This window comes from Zea mays, chromosome 3 (genome assembly GCF_902167145.1).
Source record: "Zea mays cultivar B73 chromosome 3, Zm-B73-REFERENCE-NAM-5.0, whole genome shotgun sequence".
NCBI classification, from domain to species: Eukaryota; Viridiplantae; Streptophyta; class Magnoliopsida; order Poales; family Poaceae; genus Zea; species Zea mays.
The window spans coordinates 172422993-172436289 of NC_050098.1; the positions used below are offsets into that span (position 1 = coordinate 172422993).

At 47.3% G+C, this 13297-nt stretch overlaps 1 protein-coding gene across 2 annotated transcripts; it reads right to left on the reverse strand.

Annotated features, from left to right (window-relative positions):
• Positions 1-1460: 1460 nt before the first annotated feature.
• On the reverse strand, positions 1461-6155 carry LOC100278343 (uncharacterized). 2 transcript variants are annotated; one of them, NR_158670.1, is made up of 5 exons: positions 5731-6155; positions 4606-4976; positions 2287-3410; positions 2000-2194; positions 1461-1788 (listed from the first exon to the last, which is right to left on the reverse strand). NR_158670.1 is itself a non-coding variant. In NM_001365897.1 (4 exons), exons 2-4 carry the CDS (start codon positions 4946-4948, stop codon positions 1717-1719), a joined length of 1539 nt encoding a protein of 512 aa, NP_001352826.1. In that variant the 5' UTR covers positions 4949-4976; positions 5731-6155; the 3' UTR covers positions 1461-1716. The 2 variants fall into 2 exon arrangements, 1 of the variants encoding a protein (NP_001352826.1); NM_001365897.1 differs by lacking the exon at positions 2000-2194.
• Between the last annotated feature and the right edge of the window lie 7142 nt (positions 6156-13297).

Below are 13297 nucleotides of genomic sequence, written 5' to 3' on the forward strand. Positions count from 1 at the left end.
GCGAAAATGACAGAATGTTGCCTTTCTGTTGGTCTGGCGACGTCTTCCCTTCTCACCTGTCATCAGACATGACACAGTCGAGCAACACACTGAGATGCTTTTTTTGTTGTTCTCACTGTCGCCTTTCTTCACCACGTACCATGTCACTTTGTCGACAGAGAAAGCGACGACTTCTTTTTCATAATGGAGAAGACGATGCTCGGGTTCTGGAATAATCGAGTAACATACAGAACTGATTCGTCTGCTCGCCGATAGCATCTTTTGCCGTTGGAACGTGATCGTGCGGTCAGGGGAAAAAAAATAGGACGACGTGTATATTATAGTAATTCCCAAACTCTCAGGAATTGCAGGCAATGCAGATTCCCAGCTCATACTGAGGAACCAGAATACAGTGTATAGCTGGAAGCGTGTTTGTTTCCTTGGAAATGAAACTTATTCCATAAATAATATTCTAGATATTAGATTTCTAAAGAAAGTAATTCCTTAGAATTTGATTTAATTCAATTTTTTTGTTTGGATGCTAATGGAATTCTTTTCCATGAATCAAATTTAATATCCTGTTTGGATAGTTATATATAGAATTTACGTATTTGGAGGGAAGTAACCACATCAACTTGTACACGACAAAATACACATGTTTCTTGTGTGCACATGTGCCTTGATGAGTCATATACATGTGCAATAGATTAGAGACAAGTTTTCACCCTATAATTTATCAAGCAACATGCATCACGATAATAGTAATAATAATGCAGATTTGTCTCAAATATCTACATATCATTGGAACACATTACTTACTACTCAATGTGATGTTCAATTCACCCAACATAAACTAAGACAGCAACATCAACACACCCAACAACAGTTCAATTCACCCACAACTCGGTTCACTTTTTAAGTTGCTTCAACAGCCATCTCTTCCTCAGGATCACTGGAAGTGTCAATAAAGACTCGTACTTGCGCGCATCACCTGTTAAGATATCAAACAAGTCTAAAAATGTGTCTTCATCTAACCCATCTATCTCCTCCAATGTGCTAAAAATTTCTTTTGATGTTGGCTCTTTTGGTGCTTCATCCCTAATAGCTTCAGTGAACTCGTACGGCCGCTAGCTATGGATCGCTCGCATCGCGCAGCATGGACATGGATGGGACAAACGGTGAATTGGGATGGCCGGATGGAACCCTAGCGACCCACATGCTCTTACATATTTTTGGATCAGAAAAGAAGGCCTCGACGAACTGCCGATGCAACTCTTCCATCCACCACAGGCGGGCGGCACTCGGGGACGACACAGTCCAAGAGGCGGCGGCACGAGCGTGTAGCGCAGCGCTCAGGAGGAGACGACAGGTTGAGGAGAGGAATCTGTTCCTCGTTTTAGGGTAGGAAAGTTTTGCAGGCTTCTGAATTCTGATTTCAGCCCATGAAATGGATGGAAAGTTAGTTTCCAATTCTATAACTTGCCAAACAGGTCAGCCCAAGAATTAAATTCCAATTCAACCCAATTCCAATCAAATTCACAGCAACAATCTGGTATATTTACAACAGGTGTAGTTGGCAAAATGTCGCTAGCACTAGACAACACAATTACAAACTCGTTTTTGCTTAGCTTAGTCAATACCTGAGTTCTCTACAACTAACTCCAAAGTCCAAATGGGTTTCAAGGAAATGCCTGGACCATATTCAATGCCTATGCAACCAAAATTCTTCAACAGGTGTCAACCTTCAGCATCCCAACTAAAGAGAGTTGTCCTGGATCTCATGCAGCGTTCAGCAATCCCAGAATGCATCTGCAAGGACATTGATAAATACGACAGAAGTAAATCAAACAAATCAATTGTTTGAAGTTGTAGCTAACAGTAAAAAAAATACCAAAAATTACAATTGACAGTCTCATAAACCTAACGGTCCCATGGTGCACATGCCAACAGAACTTCAGAGCTCTGCATATGAAATGAATTGATGGTATGTAACATCAAAGCACAAAAGGTTAACGCTTACCATCAGAACCCATCACCAAAATGTTGCAGAATTAGTGCAGAAATATGCCTGCCTGAGCTCCATGCTCATAGATTCTGTAGCTGAAAAGGCACCCAGATTGATATACTACACATACTGTGTAGACAATCATCTAAAGCAAGCCCACTTTACCCAAATTGTGAAATAACAAGTAGAAAGGTGATCTGGTATGTCTGACTGCATGGAAACCATAGGCGAATAAAAGGTAGGAAGAGTGATTCAATAACTTTGGTGATAACTAGTATTCAGCAAGAAAGAAGGTAACATACAATGTCCCAAGAAGCAGAGAAACCATCAGTTGAAAGGCGCCAGCTTCCACGCTGTGACTCAACACCATTCTTTCCATCAGATGATCCAAGTTCAAGCAGTTCATCAAACTTGTCCTCATCAGACTCGTACCTATGGCGCTTTCTCCTATTCCTCTTTCTCCTTTTATGGCTGCTTCTAGTTAGATCTTCAACATCAATATCAGGCATATGTGAAATTGAGAACCCATAATTCCGAACCAATGAGTAATCATCAGCCTTGTGAAATTCTATTTTGTTATGAGAGAAAAAAGATTCACAAGAATCTCCTGATTTGCATTCTTTCGACAATTCACAGAAAATTATCCAGGACTGAATGCCTACCCACTTAAGCACACCAGGTAATTCTGTCTCCACAAGTTCCTTCATGAGAGCAAAATGATCAGCATCAGTCAAATGGTTTCCGCCCTTCAAAAGTTCTTCCATTTGCCCCCATTCTTCGTGTTGTTCTTCATCGTTCATGAGCCGCCAAAGTTGTCTACCCTTGGCAATGACACAGTTCAAAAAGACAAGATCATCAAGAGATATGTGATCATAATGTCCTGATAAAAGAACTTCAAGCCAACAACACGGGAATGTCAATTCCTTGCACTGCATAGTAGGATTGATGAGCTTGCCTAAAGAATTTAAGAAACCAAGAAGCCTTTCCTCATCCAGATGGATAAGAAGATGCTGGCAAAGAGAAGAGAACTGCTCGTCCATCAAAAAATCTTCAACCACATGCCATGCATCTTTGGAATTCTCCTCATACATTAAGTATAAAAATTGATCTACAAAATATTCTTCATCGATTTGCAGTATTTCACCATCTTTGATAGAATTAGCAAGCTCATCAGAAGACCAGAAATCTGGGACATACTCTAAGAAATTCTCCACTGTCTCGAGAACATCAAGATCACGAAAATAGTGAGGCTTGGTAGCAACTACAGCCGGAGATTGCCCATGCTTGCCTTTCCACTCAAGTTCTTCCCAGCACCTGTCACGATTTACAAACGCAAACTGCGAAAGTGCCTTAGCTCCCTTTCTATGTGTGGATTCCCCAGTAACAGCAAAGTGGCCAAACCACTGCATTATCCTGTTTGGATTTCCTGCAGATAGTCATAGGGGCATGTAAATTGTAAGCGATGGAAGCCACCCCAAATAGCATCTCAACCATTCCTGTTACATGGCAACAGTTCAACAGGAAATATAAAATATCACACCTAATTATTTGACTAAGGGACTACTAAAGCAGTCAGGACAAAGGGGCAATGAAACGTGCTCAGGACAAAAGGCCTTACAGTTGTATTAGATTGCTTAATATTACTTTCAGATTAGTAATATATATATATATATATATATAATATTTGGTCTAATTTTTAATATTTATATATATAGTTAAGGCGTCGCTTCGCCTTACGCCTTTTCGCTTAAAAGGTAAAAAGGGGGGGTGCTCGACTTAACTCGCCTTAATAACTATGAATGTGACATTCCACAACTTTCCAAAGTTTATATATAAGCCTATCTCAAATTCATGGGGTGAGAGATGGAGATTGATTATATAGATTTACATGCTACTTTTCTAATGTACAACTTATAGCACACTCTTCTACTTGCTTTTCTATTGCATAAATGTAGCGTATAACTATCTCTCTCATATAATTTAGGATAATATACAAATATATTACATAGACAAATATATTAACTTAATTATTTTTGTCTAAATTATAATTATTAGAATGGAATTCAATTCCCACGAAACAAACGGGGCCTTATTAGAATGGAATTCAATTCCAAGGATCCAAACGGGACATTACTGATTTTGCTGGAGACTTAAGTAAGCAGGCATAACATAGGCTGATAGGCATCTGTAAATAATGACAAGAAGTTTCATGCCAAGCTCCAGCACTACACGCCTACACCATACTCAGAGATGTAGGCCATACCTAGATACACTTAAAAATAGGCCAAGAGACAGATATGATGTAGTTGTCACTGAAACACCATTTCAGTTTCCTTCTTGTACACAGCATGTGTCACTCATTTCCATAATACTATGTTAGCAAATTACCATGACATAGACACTGAGATAGGCTATATGTGGTATGCCATTTACAACATAATAGTCCTTACAGACAGCACAAGTTCAAATTGAGACTATTGAGTTAGGAGCCTATTTTATACAGGTTTTTTTGCAAACATGTTTCAAATAAGCAATTATTTGGGCGTATAAGTAAAGCAAAACAAGATGTATTTAAGTAACAGATAAAAATACAATCAGTTTTTAGCTCTTAGGAAAATTACCTCGGAAGAAATCCTCCAGTATATGGCCTTTTCTTGCTAGAATAGACCCAACCATTCTGGGTTTCTTATCGAAAATCATACGCAGCAAGCGAGCAGCGACATCACGCCTGGAATTCTTCCTCTCTAAGAGATCAAGAAACAGGTCCCTCTGGCCACAGTCACTGAGCGAATGGACCAACGAGACAGTGGCACAGAGCCACAGCCGAGCTTCATACCTGCCTGCTGATTTTGTCAATGACTTGATTATGGACTCAACATTGTGAAAAAGAGATCTCCTCCCTTCCACGACAACTGTATTAACACTGCCGCATTCTGCCGGCACTTGCAAAAAGAGTTGAACCATCTTCGGAGTGAAATTTCTCACCAGAAATCTGGAGCGAAAACAAGCAAAGAATCACACATGCTACGTAATGAACCAGGCTGAACTCGAAATACAGGGGGCACCACAGTAAAGGGCATGTGACTATTGGAAAACAAAAGTTAGTAGGCATGTATGCAGTTATAGGGCCTATTTGGGAGAGCTCAGCTTCACCAACTTCACCATAGATCAGCTTCACGGTGAAGTTGCTGAGGTTTTTAAAGTGTTTGGCTTGCAGACTAACTCTTGATCTATGGTGAAGTTGGTGAAGCTGAGCTATAAATCAGCTTCACAAAACATAGATCAGCTTCACAAATTTGAAGCTCAGCTTCACCAACTTCACCATAGACCAACTTCACGGTAAAGCTTCACAAACTTGAAGATTTAGTTAAAAAAGTCATTTGTACCCTTGATCGAAGTATTCACCATATGAGCTTGTTTTCTTCACAATGTTCTCATCAGTCTTAATTTAAAAAAAATAGATGATATTGCACCGACATTTTTAGAGGTAATTTTAATAGTATATTCATAGTTGGCGGTATTTATACATAAATATGACAAGCATCTTTGATTTCAAAAGGCGAGTGTTTGTTCTAAAATATCCACCAGTGTCCCTGTAAATTCAGACAAAATTCATATCTGATGCATACACATACAGGGTTGTACATGTACGAAGGAATTCACGTATACAAAGGAACAATATGCAAAGTGTTTGTATATGCGCACACAAAATCTATGGGCTGGTTGTAGACTCCTAAAATACTAACCGAATTGCTGCTAGAACCACCAGAAAGTGGAGGCAAGGTCTGGGAATACGAGCTCGCCGCCAGGGACTGAGTGCTGCCCGCCAGGGGCTGGGAGCCGTGGGCTGGCCGAAGCCGCTGCCACACCCGTCCCTTGCCTCCGCCCTCCACGCCGAGAGAGCCCTGCTCGGGGCGCCAGCGGAGCTCCAGAGGATCCACCGACCGCGCAGAAGGGAAGGCCACGAGCGGATCTATGTGATGCGAAATCGCCGCCACAACCGGTCGGGAAAGCCACGTTGTAGCCGGATCTCTGCGTTTGCGACTCCCCTTCGGCTCCGGCGTCCTCCGGTGGGCTTGCCCAGGGCGCCCGACGGCTAGGGTTTCCCAAGAGCCGTCAGAGCAGAGAGAAAATCGATCGAGATAGGAGGGCTTCGAGCGGAGAAAAAAAATGAACCAGTGGCAAAGGTGCACAACACTGAGCTATGGGAACGGTTTTCCACTAAGGTCTAACCATCGTATCATACAATTCTAATCTTTTACATAATAATGTTTGGTTTCTTTAGTCTAGAAACTAAAGTTTAGTTAGAGGATTAAAATTTAGTCCCTAACATGTTTGGTTCTAGGGGCTAAAATTAGTAAGAATATACTAAATAACTCATAAGAAGACTAAAATGACCTTTAACATTTTTCTGCTATTAGTACAATTGAATTAAATGAAGGGTAAATGTGGAATTAATATGATTTAGTCCCTTTTAGCACATGTGTGAATGACTAAAGACTAAATCATTTTAGTACATATTTTAGACCTAGTGTTTGGCAAAAAAAAAAGACTAAATGGGTCTAAAAAACTAGAGTCTAATCTTTAGTCCCTCTAACCAAACACCCCCTAAATACTGCCAATACACAATATGTACAGAGTCGTATAGAGACTCGCTCTTCATGAAAAGATTGTCTCTTAATTTTTTTATTTTCACTTAACCCCTAAGAGATCCCTCGTTTAATTGGATTGTACATGCCCTTATCCTCAACTTCACGTGAAGGTATAAAATTCCAATTCGTGAAGCACCTCTTGTCATCGTTTCGAAAACCGGGGGACAACAAGGTTTGTGTTGGGTGGGAGATGCTAGCGCGGACTCACTCCGAATGATGAATCGTTGGGACTCGAATGTGGAATTTGAGACAAATGGTTTATACTGGTCCAAGTTTGTGCCCTAGTCTAGTTTAGTGTTGATCGTTGTATTGCCTTGGAGCGTGTTAAAACTGTTGGTGTGTGGGAAGAAGGAGGGGCCCCTGCCTTTTTATAACTCAAGGGTAGGACCTTACAGTGTGGACTTGTATTCTCCTGGAGGGTGCCTGGTATGTTGCCTCTGAGTGACGTAGTTCTCCTGACATCGTCCGTAGGGTCGTGTTCAGTCATACTCCCGTTATGGCGTAACACTTCGTATGCATGGTATACGGGTCCCTATAGCAAGTCTCATGCTGATGTAGTGACCCCTACCAGGGATAGTTCTACTACGTGTTTTGGGGTCGTGCGTGGTGCAACTTTGTCTATCGTCATGAGCCTTGTGACACATTCCTGTATGCGTAGGCATACACCCGTTATGGTGTATTGTCCCATCTATTCCTATATGCGGGTAACTACAGAGACTCCGACACTGAGGTCCCCACAATCGGGGTTGAGTGGCCCCACAAGTCAGCGGGGACACGTCTGGGACCGTATGTGGGGGCCTGCAATCATGCCGATAGTGACCTCTTGGTGCGCCTACGGTATGTCGTGCCTGTGGTCCAGACGTAGTTTGGTGGAGAACCATCTTATTATGTTGATGTTCGTCGGTCGTACTGGGATTTTGCCTCCTCCTCGTCGAGTTGGTCGGCCAGGACTTGGTCGGTTGTTCCGCCTCACGGGGTTGCTTGGCAGCGACTTGATCATCCGCTCCGCCTCACAGGTTTGCTCGACAAAGAGCCCGGTCATTCGTTCCGCCTCGCAGGGTTGCCCAGTGGAGGATTGGTCGGCTACTCCGCTTCACTGTGTTGCTTGGTAGTAGGCCGGTCGACGAGTGGGCCATTAAGAGTTTATGGACCTACTTTGGGTACCTAGTTTCCAGGTACCCGACAACATCCCTCGAGCCTTTATGTAACTCTTTAGAGTTGTGCGGAAACTTTTGTTGAGCACCGAAATCCCAGACACGCGCAAGCGCATCTGCTAGATGCTTCCCCCGAGCCCCTGGGTAATCCTTGTGAATTGCTTAGGGGTTTATGTGGTGTTAATGCAGTTTAGGGTCAGAGCCTTCCTACGATGGTCGTCATGTGCTGGGCATGAGTCCATGGCTTTCGTTGAGGACCGACATCTCGAGGGGCGCAACCGCATCTGCTAAATGTAGTCCTGGAAGTCGCCTAGAGGGGGGTGAATAGGTGAAACCTGAAATTTATAAACTTAAACTTGCACTAAGGTCGAGGTTAGCGTTAGAATAAAATTCGAGTGCGAAAGATTGTTTCTCTTGCTAAGAGTTGCTCAATAGATGTGGATGTCGTTTGGGAGCAAACTCAAATCAATACTAGCAAGGAAACTTTAGAGAGAGGAAACGGGGAAAACAAATCAAATGGAAATCAACACAAGTGAACACGGTGATTTGTTTTACCGAGGTTTGGTTCCAAAGAACCTAGTCCCCGTTGAGGAGGCCACAAAGGTCGGGTCTATTCCAACCCTTTCCCTCTCTCAAATGGCCACTTAGACCGGATGAGCCTTTTCCTTAATCACACTTGTCACTAAGACCCCGCAAGGACCACCACACACTTAGGTGTCTCTTGCTAGCTTTACAAAGCACTTAAGAATTAGAATGGAAAAGGAAGAAGGCAATCCATGCAACAAGAGCACAAATGATCCTCTCTCAAGTTTCTAAGCACTAGAGTTGATTTTGGAAACTTGGAGTGGATTGAATATTTTGAATGTGTATTTGAGTGGTTGGCTTTGCTCTTGTATTGAATGGGAAGTTCAGAATACTTGAATGGCTTTAAATGAGGTGGTTGGGGGTATTTATAGTCCCCAACCACTTCCTAGCCGTTGGCTGTTTCTGCTGGCGATGGGCGCACCGGACACTACACTGTTCATTGTTCGGTGGGCGCTAAGTTAGCTAACCGTTAGGGTTTGGAGCAGTTGACCATTGGTGTCTTCTGTCGTTAAGCGGCACCGGACATTCCGGTGGCACACCGGACATGTCCGGTGCGTTTTGACTTCTCTGCTCTGACTTCTGTGCGACACTGTTCATCTATGCAATCGACCGTTGACACATAGAGAGTTGTTGCTCCGCTGGCTCACCGGACAGTCCGGTGAATTATAGCGGAGCGTGCCCATTGAATTCCCGAGAGTGGCTGGTTCGTTGCACGCGGGCCTGGTGCACCGGACACTGTCCGGTGCGCCAAAGGCAGCACACTCTATGTCCTTTTGCTCCAATTTTGTTTGTGTCCCCAACTGAATTTCTTTCTTGGTTTGTGTTGATCCTTATGCACCTAAGTTAAATAATATCTAGACAAACTAGTTAGTCCACGTGGTTTGTGTTGGACATCAACCACCAAAATCGATTATAGGAAATGATTAAGTTCATTTCCCTTTCAATCTCCCCCTGTGGGGGATAGATATCCCCTGGGTCCACTAAAGAAGTAAAAGGCCTCACGAAAGGCCCGAGGGCCCAATAATTCGTAAGGTCATTCTTTCGTGGGCCTGGGGAAAGACAACCAACAAAGAAGAGAAGACGTGAGACCAGATTGGTGCAAGCCCGGACGGCCCACATCGTCGAACGAGTAAATCGCAACGGAGACCCGACTTTCCCGCGCTGAAGCCCCCATGCAATGGAGCCATGCGAGGATAAGTCGGCGAGGGTTACGTAGGGATAAACTCAGGAGGTTCACTACCTTTTAGCTACTTGTTGTTATCATATCCACGTGTACTGCCCCACGGTCGAGTATATAAGGCCTAGGGGGCACCCCTTCAGAAGGATCGACCCTGTTTGACATAGCCACCCACGTAAAACTCTCTGCGCCCTCTATCAGAGAACCCTCTTGTAACCACGCTCATATACTCACCAGGACGTAGGGTGTTACGCACTTCTAAGCGGCCCGAACCTACAAATCTTGTCCATTGTCCCTCGTGCGATCGGCACGAACCATTTTGCTACAGTCGTTGACACCGTCCTACTCCTAAAAACACCTTGAGGGGCAACCCCGGGTGTGCGGTCGGACCCAAAACACCGACAGCTGGCGCGCCAGGTAGGGGTTGTGTCGACGATCCAAGCTAGCTCAATGGCCGTCACCTTCCACAGCAAGATCGCCGTGCGTCCCGGATCTGTATTCTGCTTCGGGACAATCTCGTCCGTAGCGGATGAAGAAGGAATTCTACACCGCCTCGCAGATCTGCCGGAACAGAAGTCTCCTCCAACAAACTCCGAAAATGCTGGAAAGACGCTACCTCTGGCTCTTCGGAAAAAGATCGTCTCCGGGGAGGCTGGAGCTGGAAGCTCGCTGACCCGGAAGACTCCGCTGTCCACTTCCCCGACGAAAGAATGGACACGGGTCGTGAGAAAGAAGGAGACCAGGGAGAGGCAAGTCGTTCTTCCCGTTCCTCCGGCCTCAAAGGAGAACGGAAAGAAAATCGCCGCGACAGCAGTACCGTTCTACCCCGACGTCCTCTTCATCGGGAGAGCAGAGTCGCCCGCCGTCTCTGACGATGAACCGACCGCGCCTGGAGAAGAACCACCTCAGCGAGAATCCCACCGACGAAGAAACCGACGCAGGAACGTTCGGCGACATCACGCAGCTGGAGAACGGGATCCGGAGCAGCCTGTCTCGCGAGACAAGGTCTCAGAGATAGGAGAAACTCCGGAAGAACGCGTCTTCAGGGAACGAAGGAACTCCCGACGACGTGATCGCCGGCGGACTCAGGAGCAAGCCGAGCAAGATGCAAGGCAACAACGCGAGAATCCGCTCTTCGGGCGCAACCTGAACCCCGACTTTGCCCGAGCTATGAACACGCCGAGCGAAGTCGGAGGCGTTCTAGCTCGGATAGCTGACGGTCTTCCTCGGACTCCCGACGCCGAAGGATACCGACGCCTGTTCACTCAGGCGGCCAACCATCTTCTACCGCTCGCTCACCCGCCGAACGATTTGCGACACGCCATCAACAGTCGCCGAGACGCGCGAAGCTCTATCAATGCTTCGCGCGAGCGGCGGCATGAGAACGAAATTCGCCGTCGGGAGGAGTATGACCGAGATCATGGCTTCCCGACTCAAAGCCAGGCCACCCGAACTGAGTCGGCAACAGCTTCAACTGGTGGTACCACCCGGGGACGGTCGAGGAACCACCACCGCCACTCCCCTCCCCGGGACAGACGTCATCCCCGACGATAGGAGGACACATGCGGAGTATCCGCCCTTACTCCGCGCCTTAGGGCCATCCAATGGCCTCCCAACTTCAAGGTATCCAATGTCGACAAATATGAACCTAAGCAGGATCCAGGGGGTTGGTTAGCCGTCTACACCACCGCTGCTCGGGCTGCTGGAGCATCCGAAGACGTCATGACCGCGTATCTGCCCATCGTCCTTGGGCAAGATGTGCTGCAGTGGCTACGACATCTACCCCGACACTGCATCGACGACTGGGGAGACTTCAGTCGACGTTTCACCGCCAACTTCCAGTCTCTCTCCGACAAGCCAGCGCAACCATGGGACCTCAAATCCATCAAGCGCCGGGGGGATGAGACTCTCCGGTCATACCTTAAAAGGTTCCAGACCATGAGAAACCGCATCCCCGAGGTCACGGAGGCGGCCGTGATCGAGGACTTCTACAGAGGATCTAACGACTCGGCTTTCGTCCGAGCCATACTACAAAAGGCGCCGACTACCTCCGAGGAGCTGTTCCGGGAAGCCGACCTCTACATCACCGCCGACGAGCGGGCCCAGGATCTCATCGGAGGAGCAAAGCCTGCACCGGCAGCACCACGACGTGACGCAAACCAGCCATCCGACAAACGCTGGGAGAAGAGGCCTCGTGAAGAGGTACACGCTGCCGGACCACCCGCCTCTCGCGCCCGAGGAGGGCCTCGAGGAGGCGAGCGCACGCTGGACGACATCCTCGACGCCCAGTGCCCTTACCACAAAGACATGCGCCACACTCTCCGCAACTGCCGGGATTTCAAGCACTCCGTCGGGCATGGCCGACCCTTCCAACCCCTACCACCTCCTCCGCCGAGGGGAGGACCAGGTGAACCACGACAGCCCCATCAGCCGGAGGAGGGAGGAGGAGGAGCTTTCCCGCGCGTTGACAGGGAGGTCAACGTCATCTTCGGCGGACATGGGTCGCAGGAGAACAAAAGACAACAAAAGCTCAACGACCGCCAGATACTGGTGGCGACCACCGGCCCTCCCGCCCCATACCGGTGGTCGGAGCACCCAATCACTTTCACTCGGGAGGATCAATGGCTCAACTTTGACCATCCAGGCAAATACCCGCTCCTCGTCGATCCGGTGATCCGAGAGAGCCGGGTAAAGAAGGTGCTAGTGGACGGGGGGAGCAGCATCAACGTCACCTTCCCCCGTACGCTCCAAGGCTTGGGAGTTCACCTCAAAGAGCTCCACGAGTCAGACACTCCTTTCTTCGGCATCGTGCCGACGGAAGGGGAATACCCGCTGGGCCACATCTACATGCCGGTCACCTTCGGGACTCCGGATAACTACAGAACCGAGTTCCTGAGGTTCGAGGTGGCGAACTTCGACTGCGGGTACAACGCCATCATCGGAAGGCCGGGGCTAGCCAAATTCATGGCCATCCCGCACTATACCTACATGATACTGAAGATGCCAGGACCGCAAGGAATCATAACTGTGCGCGCCGACTTCCAAGGCGCCGCAGAATGTTTCCGAGTGGCCATCCAAGCAGCCCTCACCACCAAGCCGTCGACGGTTCCTTCTACGCCGGCGAACTCTAAGCCTGAGGAAGACCTCGCCGTACCGGCAAACGAAGCTCAGGCCGCGACCTCTATGCGGCCGACTGAAGAAACCAAGCGAATCAACCTGGGGTTCGCTGATGAGCGCAAGACGGCCATCATCAGCTCCAGTTTGAATGACAAATAGGAAAGCGCGCTCGTCCAGTTCCTGCAAGATAACCGAGACGTATTCGCATGGCAACCTGCGGATATGCCGGGAGTCCCGAGGGAGTTGGCCGAGCACAAATTGAAAGTCTATCCTCAGGCGAGGCCGATCCGGCAAAAGCTGCGTCGTTTCACGCCAGACAAGAGAGAGGTCATTCGTGCCGAGTTAGCTCGCTTGGTCGCGGCTGGATTTATTAGAGAAGTATTACACCCCGAGTGGTTAGCCAACCCTGTTCTTGTACTCAAAAAGAATAAAGTGGATTGGCGCATGTGCGTCGACTATACTGATCTCAACAAACACTGTCCGAAGGATCCCTTCGGGCTCCCGAGGATAGATCAGGTGGTGGATTCCACCGCTGGGTGTTCTGTGCTGTCTTTTTTAGATTGCTATTCCGGGTATCATCAGATTAGTTTGGCAAAAGAAGACGAGGAAAAAACGGCGTTCATCACCC